Source organism: Antedon mediterranea, chromosome 9, assembly GCF_964355755.1.
Source record: "Antedon mediterranea chromosome 9, ecAntMedi1.1, whole genome shotgun sequence".
Lineage (NCBI taxonomy): Eukaryota > Metazoa > Echinodermata > Crinoidea > Comatulida > Antedonidae > Antedon > Antedon mediterranea.
The window spans coordinates 3,692,639-3,708,821 of NC_092678.1; the positions used below are offsets into that span (position 1 = coordinate 3,692,639).

At 30.6% G+C, this 16,183-nt stretch overlaps 1 protein-coding gene across 5 annotated transcripts in view; it reads right to left on the reverse strand.

Moving 5' to 3' along the window:
- LOC140059305 (synapsin-like) overlaps positions 1-16,183 on the reverse strand; it is a 227,641-nt gene that overhangs the window by 28,573 nt on the left and 182,885 nt on the right. For 3 of the 5 annotated variants that reach the window (XM_072105172.1, XM_072105176.1, XM_072105174.1), the window contains exon 8: positions 13,651-13,680. The exons of the other annotated variants lie outside the window; for them this stretch is intronic. In XM_072105172.1, coding sequence (XP_071961273.1) covers positions 13,651-13,680 — 30 coding nt within the window. The remainder of the gene's footprint in view (positions 1-13,650; positions 13,681-16,183) is intronic. 5 annotated transcript variants of the gene reach the window in all.

The following is a 16,183-nucleotide window of genomic DNA, read 5'->3' on the forward strand; positions in this document are numbered from 1 at the left end:
TACTCACAATCCTTAGTACATTCACCAATTTTGAGTCCATTCCGACTTAAAATAACGCTATACGAGCACGTTAAAAATGACAAAATGCGCACACTAATTGTACAAAAGTGCTAAAAATGGTAAAAAATAAGGACTTTTTAAAATGAATATAACTCTTCAGAATGGCAGATGACCCCCAATTTTTTTAACTTATTATGGAAGCCAATAAGTTGTAGATACAAATGTATATACACATTAGACGTACAAAATGGTATGACGTCATCAAATGGCCACTTGAATTTAAAAATTAGGAATTTTTTTCTTTTTGTGTGGGTTATCACATTCAATAGAGCGCATCTCTGTTATTTGTGCCCGATTTTCGCACAACTTTTAGTATGTGCTTGCTCAATTAATTATTCTTCTAATGAGTTGTCAACATTTTCATTTTGATGACGTCATCACGCGTAAAACCTTGAATAACCTAGGTCGTGTAATTTCGGCTAAACCATACATTTGAATATCTTATAGCTCTTCAGAATTAAAGGTGACCTTGAAGATTATAACTTATTATGAAAGCTGATGAAATGTAGATATGAATTCATATAAAAATTAAGCCTATCGGATGTTGTGACGTTATCACATGGCCAGTTGAAGTTAAAAAGTAGTTTTTAAATTTCTTTAGTCGAAGTTATACAAATTTCAAAGAGCGCGCATTGCCCTTCTGCGTGTCAAATTTTCTTCCAATTCTTATATTTATTTGCTCAATTCATTATCTTTCGAAATTGTCATCTTCGAGTTTATTTTGATAATTCCATCATACCAAAAATTTAGAACACGATGTGGGTCCCGTAATTTCACCTATGCTACACTGTATATAGATATACAGTACTGTATATACTGTACATATTGTATGACACATAGGTAGAACTCAGCACTATAAGTATATATGCAATCATGTCATAGGATGGCGTACATCAACTTTTAACGATCGTATGTTAACGTACATGCATGTTTAAAAAATGTTAATTTTATTAAAATGATAAAAATGATCACCTATAATTCGTCAAAGTGACGAATTAAATTCTAGTTTTATTCTTGTTTTAGAATATTTTTCATGTTTATGCCAATTTTTCCATGTGTTTTTTTTTTCAAAAAATTGATAATATCTAATAACCTACAACATATATTTTTAATAGATTAATAGTAAAATAATGCAGATTCTACAATTTTCTGGCAATGATTCAAAACTGAACTTTATTGACGTGAAGTTTACGGCAAAGTGCCAACGTATTTAATACAGGATATTTGAAAACAACCAGGGGCGTGTGTATTGTGTATGTACTATGAGAACATATACTAACAAGCTACTGAGAGCGAACATAGAAACGACAAAATAAATTGGTAGGGTGTGACTCATTGATCATGTGATCTTATTTTTCAAGAATATTACAATTTTTTTTTGATGCAAGGTTTTCTTTTATAGCAAGAACTTTAATTTAATTTGACAAACAGATTTGGTAAAACTGTAATTCAAACAATGTTTTTTTTTGGAAAGTATTGTGTAGGCCTACTGGTAGTAGGCCTATGGATCATCATCATGATAAAGTTGTAGTACACGTATAGTTCAGAAATTCCTAAAGGCCAGACCGCACAGCAAAAAAATTATTTGAAACTCAATAAATTAGTTTTAAATTAACAGAAACGGCCTCACACCTGTTATGTTTTCACAAGGTTCTACGCGGCTATGTGCCAAGCGATTTATGCATAGCTGCCTGAAAAACGAAACATTTACGTTCGATTTGGTGATGTCCTATATTTAGAAGTATGTGAAATAACAGGGAGATTTAAGCAAACAAACTTTTCAATTTATAGGGGGCAGTATTCAGAGTACAAACCGGTAAAAAAATCCACAAAGTCAAACTATTTCTGAATGCTAGCCTTCGTCCCTAGTAAAATTAATTAACAGAGGAAGCCTGTTGTATGGGAGGCAATGGATAGATTAAGTGGCATAATTGTTGACATCCAGGGTAGGAGTTGGCCTGGACGCATTTTTGTTGCAAATTGGTTCACTCAGTCGAATGTACCAACGTAATATCAATATCGCATCTTCAACAAATTTATTAATTCCTCCAGATTTATTGGCCACATTATAAGAAAAAAAATATACATTTATATTTACCTGGAAACATTGATGAAAAGAAAAACAAATGAAGACAATATTTTTTCCAGAACTGCAGCTACATTATTATTGTCAGATCTGAAGTAAACGTTCACAAAACCCAAGAGAAAGAAGAATTATAATTCAAAATCCTCCAATCAACAAACCATCATTTCATTGTCTGCTAATGATTGGATAAGTCAATAGAATTATGATTTCTTAAACTTATACATAATTAATGTGCAAGTCTTTTACAGAACATAAATTTCACCGAGTGTACATGATCAAATCAGAAAATTGAAGATGTACTGTCCCCTGAAAAAATAATTCTTTACACTTTTTGATGAATATGCCATTTTAATGTCACATAATAGTTATGCACATTGACCAAAATTAAATTAGATTTAGATTGATTGAAAAAAAAAAAATCTTCATTTTTCATGTTTTTGGGGGACAATACATCTTTAAATGCTACACTGAATTCTAAAGATTCTATCATACTGCAACTAGGAGTGGTAGCGTCAATAAACAAAAGGTTGTTAAACCCCTTTTCCAGGATGCCGGGCACAAGAGAGATATCTAGCAATTTCCTGTCACCTCTTAAAAATTTAGGCCAAAACATAAACAAATATCAGAATATCAGTGCCCATTTAGTGTCTTCCGGCCCACTAAATCAATGCGAGTCTTTTTTTTCCTTTTATTTGAATCTGGTCTTAAAATAAAACAGTTCTACAATAAATATACTTTTTTGTTACAAACTTTACACATACTAAATTGATTGAGGGCAACCTTCAGATCATCTTGTACAATAAAAAATATGCGATACGTTATGACATGGTTTGAATCTTGAAGTGAGCCCTCTCAAGAACAATCAAATAACTTGTAAACTATATAAAAAGAAATCGTGAAGTGCACCCTCAACATAAAAGGATAAAAAGTAATAAAAGTATATCTGTAAAAAGAGGGCAGTAGATGGAAAATGTCCATATGGGAGTTGCAGCATGGTTAAGTGAAACATCATCCGAAGAGTATCAAATTGCCATCATTGTACAGCTTTTAATGACGTTTAAAAAACTCTAAAGGATTTACAGATTAAGTTGTGGTGCCTGTGTCATTCCCTGCGGAATTCTGCACCGAAAAACAATACATTGCACAATCACCAGTCTCAGAAGAGATCTTTTAAAATAAAAAACAATGTGATTTAGCATGTCGTGTGTTTGGTGTAATTTTGTGCGAGTATATTGAATATTTTTCATTTAATTTCATTATTTATTCGGTCTATTTCAGTATATACATAACAAACAAAAAATTGGAGAGGGTCAACCTAAGTGAACTTAATCACTGTAGCTGAGCTGGTTGACCCAACCCCAAAGTCAAGTTTGTGTTTTTGAAACACAAATAAAAACTATGATTATATTCAAAGACTATATAACAAATCCAGTCATCTTTCACAAAGTCAATGTCACAATAGTACTTGGAACAGATTTGTTGGAACAGATTTGTTGAAGCAAATTAGCCCACCTAACGTGTTTCAGGATCATCATACCATGAGACAAATTAGACTCCAATAAAGATACACTTTGTATACGTAGTATCGTTACGCAACTCGATACTAGTAACTATGGTAATTGGGGTCTTTGACAGTGATGTCATTTGAAACATGTAGGTTTCACAAGAACTTGTACGTACATGGGGGCAGTGACCTCTAGACCACGGTAGTACCTGTAGAGTATTCACATTATTTTTTCCGTCATTGCCAAATACAGATCAGTAAAATAATAACATTCGTTATGATAGAAAGTTTACTTAAATATAAATTTAAATCCTAGTGAGGTTCTCTAGAAATGTTATGACTAGTTATTGTGCCAAATGTAGCTTTGGAGAAGTACATACGGGAAAAGATGAAACAAAATTAAATTTAGAAACAATATAAAGATATTAGACAAGAAGAAATACCTGATCTAGCTATCTACAAGTATAATCAACTTTCCAACAATCACCCCAAACCTACTCTATACTTATACGTTCATTTGACCGGTTCTCAAAATACACGACAACTAACGATGAAATAACAGTTTTTCACATCGCAACTTATACAACGTAATTTTGAAAACTACAACCATTTTTCTATATACATACAACGTACATTTCTAGTCTAACAAAAACATTTTTCTAAACTTTCTATTATTTAAAAGTCGAAGATAGCCAGGTCTTGGGTCCATTCTATTGTCGCCACAGATTGATATCTTCATCAGTACTTCTATGAATGGATGATTAGGTGGGAACACGAACGCTAGTTGATCATACCCAGTACCGGTTTGATCGTACGATTAATCGGGAAACCACCTCACGACGTTCATTTGACCGGTTCTCAAAATAAGTTTTCACTTAATTTTCAAAGTATTTTCTTCTTTACATTAAAAGTATTTTTTTATGTGAATTGCATTTCAAGATTTTATTGTAAAAAAATCTTGGCAATATACCTAGGCCAAATACAATCAAGAGGTTAAGTTTATTAGGAAAAACAGTAGACATTCAAGCAGGACTCCCTATGCGATAAACTTTCCAACAATCACCCCAAACCTACTCTATACTTTCATACGTTCATTTGACCGGTTCTCAAAATAAGTTTTCACTTTATTTTCTTCTTTACATTAAAATTATTTTTTTATGTGAATTGCATTTCAAGATTTTATTGTAAAAAAATCTTGGCAATATACCTAGGCCAAATACAATCAAGAGGTTAAGTTTATTAGGAAAAACAGTAGACATTCAAGCAGGACTCCCTATGCGTTGTTCATCAGTCCTAAAGGGCATAATGCTGTTTGGCGGTAAACATGTTGACAACAAAAGGGTGTGATACAATAAGGCAGATTACTATATCATTATTAAATTATGCAAGTAAAAGTTAAAGGGTATCAATTCAGTTTCGAATGTAAGCATTTACTTGAAATCATTATTGCAGTATGCCTACATACATTTCTTTCTGGTTGTATTACTAACTCGTTTTCATTTAGGTTTTGCTTAATTTACAGTGTTTGTATCTCAAATGAGATCAAGTCACTGATACCAACAGCATTTTTGTTATTTTTTTCTCGCAGTAATTGGCCGTTTGATTTATATTTTCATCCTTATAAATAACAAACAAAAACGTTTGTGAAATACTACAAACAAATTATCTTATAAATCATACAATTGTTTTATATTATTCAATTAAAAATGAAAATGAAATAATAAAATAATTTAGGAGGAAATTTATTTAGATTAGAATAAATTAATTTGCATTAAAATACTTTGAATAACTTGTCAACAAGTTAAAAGACGAGGAACATAGAGCAGATGTTTATTTCCCTGAGAAATCGTAAGTGAAGGTGCGTGTCACTTAACACGTAAAAGGGAAGGCCGCTAAGCTTCTGCTCGTTGTAACATAACACTCTGGTCACCCATCCGGCATAGTTAGGTAAGATCAACGGAAATAATCTTATAAACAACAAATTTTCTTAAACCAGCGAGTGATTAGGCCAAACTGGAAGTACTTATTAATTTGCCACGGAAAACACCAGGTATTTTTAGCGTACTCAACTACTTAGTACTTGTTTGTCTTTTGCGTTTTAGTTCCGTGGCTGTTCGATATCGGCACTGTGTTGAGTCGGGGAAATGTTAATTAAATTTAAGAATTGCTCGTTTGAGGACTACAAAAACATCCTAGGGCTCAGTTAAAAATACACTTTTTGATAAGGAAGTTGTTAGCATATTTAGTGAGATTTGTAAATCTTGTTCCGTTTACCTGAAGTGATCGGTCAAGGACTATGCTTATAAAATTGTTAGTTTCTAATTAAAACTTAAACAAAAAATTACTATATTTAAATTGGTTTTGTTGTTTTATTCTCTCTTCTGTTAAATTCCTAATTTGTTTGTAATAGTATTGTATTGCCAAAACATACTAGTAAAGTAAGGTTTTCAAAGAAGAAAATAATAATAATAATAATATTTATTCGGCAAAAGTTCATAAAGTACATTTTACAATTCATCTTGCCAGGAGCAAGTAATAGGCATGAGCCCAAACAGAAAACTGCTCTTACTCCATCATTACTTATAAAATACAAAAATAACAAAACTAAGTAGCACAAATTAAGTCAAAATAAAACAAAACAAAACAAAGTTATAATGAGATACACCAATTAAAAATAAGCTGCATTGAATAAACAATATAAACAATTACAACTTAATATTTTGAGATCAAATGTTTGATGAGTTGGGCTTTAAAGTCTGAAATTGTAGTACATGTATATTGTTTAATTTCATTGGGAAGTTTATACAGTGCAATAGAGAATGTAGGTTGTTATACTATATACAATGTCTTGGGGAATAATGTTTGAAATATTTTTTAATTAAAACATCTATTTTTAAGACAAAGTTTAAATAGTTTGCTGCTCCATTCAACTTTCACAATTTTTAAACAGATCGAGAGATGAAGTACATACTATTTTTATATATTTGATTTATAATATAAATTCAAAAAGAAAAATTACTGAACAAAAATGACAATGCCGTGGGTATCAGTGGCTGGATCTGGATGGAGATGCAAAATAAAATAGGCAAAAGCTAAATCGAAACGATGAAGTAAAACAGCCAGATAAATGTGCAGAGCTTTCGGGCAAGACTAGCCCTTCAACAGTGCAAGTGAGAGTAGGCCTTAAACAAAATAGAGAATATAAAGTAGACAAGCGCTGTCTGAGTGGACTGGAATAAAAAAGATAAAAACAAAGGAGGCACAGGCTGGTGGAGAGAGTAAGAGTAGTAAACAAGATTTATAATATTATATATTTAAATGCAGAAGCAAATTTCATCCAATCATTATTTATGATTCATTTATTATGAACAATTTCCCACGCAATTTCAAATAGAATAAATAAATTATATAGCAAAACTATTAATTATGATCTTCAATTGAATTGTACCACAAGTACTTAAATAGAGCCTTATAAACATAGCTCAAGAGACATTCACCTTACTATCAAACGAAAGCAGCGGTGGCGCTGTTTGTTGTTTCCTCTCACTGTAGGAACGATGAGTTGGCTTGGCTTTGAGCACGTTTGTGTTTTGTAAACACTGAATCATCAATATTAACTAATATTTACAGTAACCTGAATGAAGACTATAAATGAAAGTTTGGTATTGCCTAGTCATCATACATTTCTAGAGAAAATATCATAATTTTATAGGCCTTCAGAACTTTTACATTATGCCTGAGGAAGGGATCGAACCAAAGGCTTTGGTAATCGTGTAATTCATTAGTTTAAGACCATTGATTGGTAAGTTAATTAGTCCAAATTAGTTATGAGAAAGATTTTTAAATTTTCATGATTTCAAAATATCTTTTTTTCATAGTAAATCACTAGTTTAAGAACATTGATTGATAAGTTAGTCAAAATTAGTTATAAGAAAGAGTTTTAATTTTTAAGATTTCTAAAATATCATATTTTTTTCATTGTAATTCACTAGTTTAAGAACATTGATTGATAAGTTAGTCCAAATTAGTTAAGAGAAAGAGTCATATTTTGTTATTTTTAATACATAATATAAATATTCCAAGTATTCCTAACCAAATTAATGAAAAAATAAAGATTCAAAATAATCTTAGGTGACATTAAAATGGTAAAACATTTGTTTAAGAATTATTTTTTTAAAGGAGGACAATTTTAATAATTTTGTAAATATCAAAACCACACAATTTTATTTTTTTGTTAAACTTTCTCATATAAAAAGCAGTATGTACTTACTAATTACTAACTAACTAAGGTCATGAACAAACAACAATAATCAATTCTATTAATATACGGGAAACCGCAAATTTGTAGGGAAAAAATAGATTTTATAATGTTTCCTACACTATACTCTACAACTCATAATATCTAATTATTAAAAATAAAAATATCTATAAATATCTGATGGCAGATAAATTAAGGCTATATTAAGGTTGTGTGTTAAACATTGCATTACAATTACAGTATATTTAAGTTTAAACAAACTTTCTTTTTTTGGTTAAAAATTCTAAAAATATCATTGCCTTGTTCAGGTCAGATTATAGGATTAGTAAGGCTCCAAATAACCCTAACCAGTATGTAAATTAATGTGCAACAAGAAATATGCATAATCTGAAATGAAGAGATAAGGGCAAATTAAACTTTATGAAAACTTTGACCAAGTAACACTGCTACTGAATTTTCTAATGGACTGACCAATTGAGTGACTGACCAATTTATTGACCGATCGTGAGTTAACCAATAAAGAGGTGTCCTAACATCCTCTGAGCTTCCAGAGGAATGATGATTGAAATTTGTTAAATCACTCGTCCTTGATATTGTGTTGAAATACTCAATGTATTTAAATTTATTTGTAGTTTTTATTAATTAATTATGATAGTAAGTGTCAATAGACTGATGAACGAATTAAATAAATAAATAATGATTATATAACATGCCAACCAAGCCAAGAATACTCTATAGTACAGTGAGTTAGGGAAAATATATAGATAGAAAAAAAGGTTGAAGATAAAAAGTGGAATGAGGGAGAAGGAAGGGGCTGGGTTTGATATTAAATTTGAAAGGATTCAACTCCATATTTTACAAGAATAGTTGGACACAAAGATACTAGTAGTGTACCATGTGACTTTCTAAAAACTGTGAACAGAATGTCGTATGAACTCTTTATATATGTATATATTTATATATGGCTCTAGTTGAAGAACTTGATGTTTCATTAAATTTCATTCATTACACATATTGTTTATTTAAATTAGTTACGTTTCTTTAAATATAACAATATCTTATTTCTACTAATTATTATTACTTTTTTTTTAAATTGTACATTTTAATTTCTTAGAAGTCCCATCCTAACTGAAAGTTTGATACAGGTCAACTAACAAGTTCATTATCTCTAGATTCTTTGAAAAAATGGAAGGAACAACTTTTAATTTTGATAATCATTGTTAGTACCTATTTCCTAAATTAATTAAAAAGAATTAAAGTAAAATTTTATATCGCTTTTCAAATAGTTATACAAAAATCTAGAGTCATATGTTCACATGCGGCACTTGCTGTAATGTTCTATTTTTATAATCATGTTTATAAATAGTAACAGCGGTGCTCAAAATAGACGCCATGTAATAACGTGTGTTGTATCTTTTACATGTGGTGGTGATCAGGCCACGAGTATGGTTGATGAGTTTGCAAATTCTGTTCCTCTATGTTGTATGATTCATAAAGCATAATAATAAAATTATTTTATGATTTTCGAAACATTAAATCAACCATTTCACAAATGGAGAAGATTTCCTTCTGTTTTTTAAACAGTTTTTTAGGAACTTATTCACAGATATCATCTTGATGTCAGAATTTGTACAATACTACTTTTTCATGCAGTTGTTTATTGTTAAAAATATGTACATTAATAAAAATAAAATCAATTTCATACATTCCATCAAATTTACAATATCTGAAGCATATCCAGAGCATAATGATGTCTTTGACACCTTCCCAGTAGAGCGGAACAACAAAAACCACTAGCGAACCCAAGAGTACAAAAAGACATAACATTCACATAATGAAAAAACATGAAGATGGTCCAAAGTAATTGGCCACTTAGGACAGTAATGAGAACATTCATAGTACTTCACTGATGTTTTAAATACTTTAAAGTCCCTATTCAACTAATTTAATTATAAATAAATACTTTTGCATTAGTTCAAGTTCTGATAAACCGATTTTAATCTAAAGAAAAAGAAGAAAATTTCTAGAAAAACATTTTTTTCTCATAAGTCTGATTATAAGACAATGATCTTGAACTAAAATCAAGATCAAGATTTGAACCAGTACCCTAGAAATGATAGGCAAACGTCATGTTAACCACCAAGTGCCACTAAACAAAAAGAAAATACTACTTGTTACTGTAGCCAAATTAATCGGGAAAATAATTGTTAATAGTAAATTTCCGTAGGAGTATAACTACCGTAATAATTTTGTACTTTTGACTAGAAAGTAGAAGTAAAAGTTCAATATTTTTTCCCTCTATTATTTTGTTCTAAACTGATAAGATGTTTCAACATAAAACATGCTGTTTGAAAATGAGCAACGCAACATACAGTGACTATAGAAAAGATTAGAATGTCTTATCATTCGTCCCTAATGATCTCGACAATTTATTGAAATTCTGCACATGTACAGAAAAGCAAACGTTGTGCCAATTTGAATAAACTGTCTTTAATATTTTTAAATTTAGGAACTATAAATTTGTTGTTTGAAATATTACGAAGTATAGGCCTACAATACATGTATAATAAACCATTATATCATACTTTCACCTCAACTACTTAAATTCAAAATACAATTCACCAGAATGTTAAAGGCAGCTTGTAAGAGCAGGTTTAGTTAAGTAGTTTTTCAATTCAAAATTATAAATAGTCATCTCAAAGTAGCTACACATTAATGGGACCATAAGCTTGGGACTTTAAAATTAGTAACAAGACGAGCTAAAAATAACCACAACCAATCACAAGGTTATTGACTGTCAAAAGTAATTGGAAGGTGCACGCGTGATTAAGTGCCGGATTATGCGAGTAGACACGGATTTCAGTCCGCACTTGTCCCTTCTTAGATAGATCTAACCATAACTTTATAGTCAATAATCTAAAATTAAATGTATGACTTTTTTGATCGATCCAAGGATGTCGACCGCCAGAAGAAAAATGAGGTTAAAATCACGATCAAGTGCTAGATTAAAAAGCTGGTGGGTTTGAACCCTACACCCATCCACTAATATGATATAAAAACCTTGACTTTCTTAACTAATGATGAACAAAATTAGTAAGGTTCCAATTTGTCATGTACTGACCATGAGTCACACACAATGATTCAGTATAGTTATACTTTCTCTGTAGACCAACAAGTCTACAAGATGTTTTGTGACAGACAAGCATTCACTGTTATGTCACGTTTTCTATTGATGACAAGCAGGTTACAGTACCGTTGTCGTGTGCGTTCTTTATGGTTTTTAGTCACATGCAACATGACTCTACATCTCACTATATCGGTCAGTTTATCGGTCAGTTGGTCGGTCGGTCGGGCGTGCGGTAAACACTAAATTGAGCATCTGACTGCAGCCATGTATATGGCCTTGTTACCAATTGATTCTATATAAAACAGGTGAATCTACCAGGACTTTTCTCTAAGAACCTCTATCCATCAAACCAAGAATTTGTTCCTCAAATCATATAGTACCTTTTTTTTATAAAATGTTATATTTTATTTTTTTAAGGTTTAGTTACTTATTTTTATGTTCACGATTTGAATTTACAATTCTAATTACTTGGTACAGACACAGAGGTCCTAACCTTTAGGAGTTTAAATATATCTAAATTGCGCATCAATGGTTAAGCTTTTATTCTGTGAAAAAATTCTAAAAATATGTTTATCTTAAAGGAACAATGATATTTAAACAATTTTTATAAGCACTTTTAGTCTGCGGTTAAATGCAAAGATTTAACTAACGAATCGTTCTAAAATTAAATTTATCACATACGTAATATGTAGCAGATTTTATTCTTGAAATTGATCCAATTTTAAGTAGTAATAAAGAATATAGTTCATTTATAAACAAAATAATTTGTATTTGAAGTTTTTTTTTTAAAGAATTGGAGAGCCACGGAATAGGAGACTATGTAAGCTAAACTAGATAACTTTAAGTATAGCAAATGTAATATCGAAGAAAGCCCTGAACACAATGCTAAGGCATTACACTTGTCCTTTATTGACTTCTGACCAATTTGCTGTAAACAACAAACAAAGACAAACAGAAAATATAAACCAGTTACATAGTAGCCTGCAATAGTCAGGTAGTAATATAACATGCCTAACATACAGCTGGTAAAATGCCTTTTTCTTGTTTCATATTTATTTTGTGATATCTTAAATTTTCAGCACATCCGATGAAAATAACAGAAAGCAGAACATTGCGCTGCAAACATTGATTTTTCGGATAACAAATGTAAACCACAACAAGCTAGACTGATTCCTGTTCTATATAATCGTTAAAGAATTAAATAGAGAATAAACAAATCAAACTGAATTTATTTTTAGAACATTTTAAGAATGAACCGAAAGTAACATTCAAACAATTGACGTATGTCTTTGAAATGGAAAACTACAAAGCAGGAATATTTGAGTAGTATCTGCACAAGTACATTAGCAGCAAATTCATATATGATACAGAATATCCAGACAACACCTGTATACAAAAAGAAACAAAAGCACAAAGCATACTTCTAACAGGGAGATGTTATTTCTATCCAAAATAATTTTCATCCAACCAAAAGTTCCTGATGCATTTAGTTGCACTTTAGATGCACTAAAGTTCTCCCATCATGGTTAAACTTTTTCCACACAGACTAAAATTTCTCTCCTCACTTTTAAGCTTGGGACCCACTAGCGATGCAACATAACATAACCTACGCAACTTGTTTGCCCCCGTCTGCATGAAATCAAACCTGCAATATTTGCAGCACTGTTACGTCGTTTGTGTTTACTCAATACAGCACTTTGCATTGATAGGTTTCTGCGTTGCGTTCCAGTGGGAACCACATTTTAAAGTTGTTCTACCCAGGTACTTCTTTAACCTAGGTAAACTTCCTTTTCCTAGGCGAAAGTTTTCAAATCCAGAATAAAGGTTCTTTTATCTAAGTAGCGAAGCTTACTTTACAACTAGCACCCACTCCAAAAAGCTTCAACTCAGTTAAACGTTTCCACTCACCCCAAATGCTTTTTCACCCACCCTATGCTTTGCGTTTCTACCTTTCTATATTAGTTATTGGAATGAAAGACATAATTCTTATTATTAGGAATAATATTTTAATAAATATTATGTACATCAATTACAAATGAATGATGGGATATAGCACAGAATATGAATCATTGCGAGGACAAATTTTAAGTTGTGCTCTTCAAGCATGTATATAAGCGATCCAATATCAATACTATAAGGTTTAACATGCCACTATATCATGAAGACCATGAAAAGTAAATGATAAATAAGCATGGAACTATAATGTTCTGATAACAAAATAAAGCCATGTGATTGGTGGAAAGTCATGCAGGTTCTGGCCAATAACAACACTTGATTTATTACATTATACAAAAACAAGGTAGTGAATAGATGAGTGTGAAATGTGCAAGATACTGAATGAAGTGTAAGTAATGATAAAAAATGACAAATATTATTTCAATAATTTAGTTTTAGACCATCACTTAGATATTCCAGAGGAAAGGGATTAAACGGGCAAAAAAAAAAACCTGTATTGAAATGAATAAAGCATATTAGGTGTGATCTTGAAAATGAATGAACCATTACCACATATCGTGATAATGCCATACTTATGTGCCGTATTATGGTAATTAATTAGCTGGTGTTGATTATAAAACATTGAAGAACAAGCCACGATGTCGTGCGAAATCACTTACCCACGTCGTACAGTTTGAATGGTCCAATTTCTGGTTAAAAAACAAAAAATATTTCAATTTTTTCCAGGATTTTTACAGTTATTTTATAATAATTTTGTTATTTTCAAAAGTATTTTTTAATATAAGCGATAGGTAGAAGCTGTTTTTGAAGCTGCCAATTTGTAATGTAATAGTATGACAGGTATGTATGGAAAGGACGATGGGAAAATAACATGCTAGGTATTAACATTTGCAAAATAAATGATGGGTGGCAGGAAGGGAATGGTTAGCCACCTTTTGTATTTTCATAACAAAAGGAAAGACAAAAAAGGAACAAACATGTGAACATTGAAAAAGTGGGTACGCACACCAAAATATACATATACATATATACATATAGCAGTTTATTTACTTAAATATCTATCAAATTTGATTCTAAAAATTTAATTTCATAGTACACGATATTTACAAGACAAGAAAACTTAAGTAATTTAAAGCATCGAAATAGCACAGAGTGGGTTTTAAACTATCGGATCTAGACAGGAAGGTAGGAAATTTAATAATAATAATTTAATATTTAATAATAATTACCGTTTGACAGATGAGAATTTAATTGATGACCATTGAATTATAATCTTATTTTCATTTAATTGTCTTTTTTAAATAATTGCGTGCAAAAAAAATTATATAGGTCGCTGTGAACTAAGTCTTATTAAGAGCCACAAGGGCGATAATTTCCCCCTTGCGGATTTCTTATAAACCTCTTTCTTAATGCACGTGAAAATGCTGGATTTAAAATGGTACAATGACCAGACCACAAATCTATAAAATTAGATAGTAATCCTACAGTTTAAAAAATAATTGTAGTAAATGAAAATAAGTACCCTTCTTCTTACGTCGAGACCTAACTTAACAATATTCACTCCAGAATATAAACATCTTTAAAATTACATACAGAAAAACCAAATCTAATAATTATAATTTCGTCTTAATTTAAATTTTGGTGGATGCCTTATATTTATAAGTACACGTTCTGTAACTACTTCTATAACTTTTGCTTTTACCGGAATGATGCGGTTTTTTTAAAATAAAGCAAGGAGTAGGCTTTACATGTTTACACCCAATATATAATTACTTCTTCTGGTCGTCATCGCGATTCTGGTAACTAACTAGTATTTAACTTCCTCCCACGAAATTGAAACACTGGGGCGACTTTTTCTCATTCTCACAGATTTCCTCATCTTTATCGTTTCAAATTAATTAATTAAATTTCAGTATATCACCGGGCAGTTTAGAATTAATGTTCTTTGCCTACTGTGTTTATATATATATATATATATGTTCTTTGCCCGATTTGTTTATATATATATATATATATATATGCATTAATTGTTTCTCAAAACAAAAGTTAAATTAAAATATTTTAGTCTACCTTGGCAAGGAGAGTTCTATTCAACATAATTTCCAGGAAAACTAGAAATGAAAGAAATATATAACTGGAACATGTAGACAGTAAAAGCTCACGTTGATGTCCAGTTGGCATACATAATGTCATGAGTCTAGGAAGTACAAAACCCACATTTGAAATGTGCAGACAAATCAAAAATAAGCATAATCGTTTCTAGACATTTGAACATTTCACCTATAAAAGATAAAGAACCAAAAAACCAGAGAAAATTGAAATGGTGACCACACTGATGTCATATTATGTGGAATTCATTTTCGGCAATTGAAATATTCCAGGTTCATCCACAGAACTGACATAAATAAACTAGATTAAAATGGACATTATGAACATTTTATCTATTAAATATGAAAGCAGAAAACCATAGTAAATTGGAAATGTTACCACATTGATGCCATAATATGTGCAAATACAACTACAATTAAATCTTTCCATAAAATAAATAGCTAAAATAAACTAATATGACTAACTAGACTGATAAAATTAACTTGTTAAAAACATTTAACCATCAGGAATTTAAATGACGTCAACCAATAGAAGCATAAATACATACAAGCTTAATCTGCTGATATAATATAAAAAATTATTCATTTATATATTTATTATTTATAAACTATAAGTAGGGCATTAGTGGTACAAAATGTCAAGCCAATTCGGGAAAAAAAAAAAAATTAACATAACTTCTTTATAAATGTGAGATCATTAAATTGGTAAGTTTTCCAGTTAAAATGTATTAATTATACATACACCAAAAACACAGTTTTTTACAAAATTAATAATAAATAAGCTTAATAGTTTTAAACCTTTAAAATAAGAAATATACTTGAAATTAAAAAGAAAGTTTTAAACTAATTGTTGAAGTGTGGGAGGTTTCTACCTACTACCACAGGATATTAAGCGGTATAGATTCCAACAAAGCGTATCCTCATTACTAATTGGTTTTAACGTACCGTGACAAGCAACAAATTTAATGGTAAAGAGCCTATACACGTTTACGTGAATATAACTTAAATGGCACCATCTTCACATTTATGAACCCATTTTCCACAAATTCATAATAATGCAAAATTCAATTAACACTCTTAATTC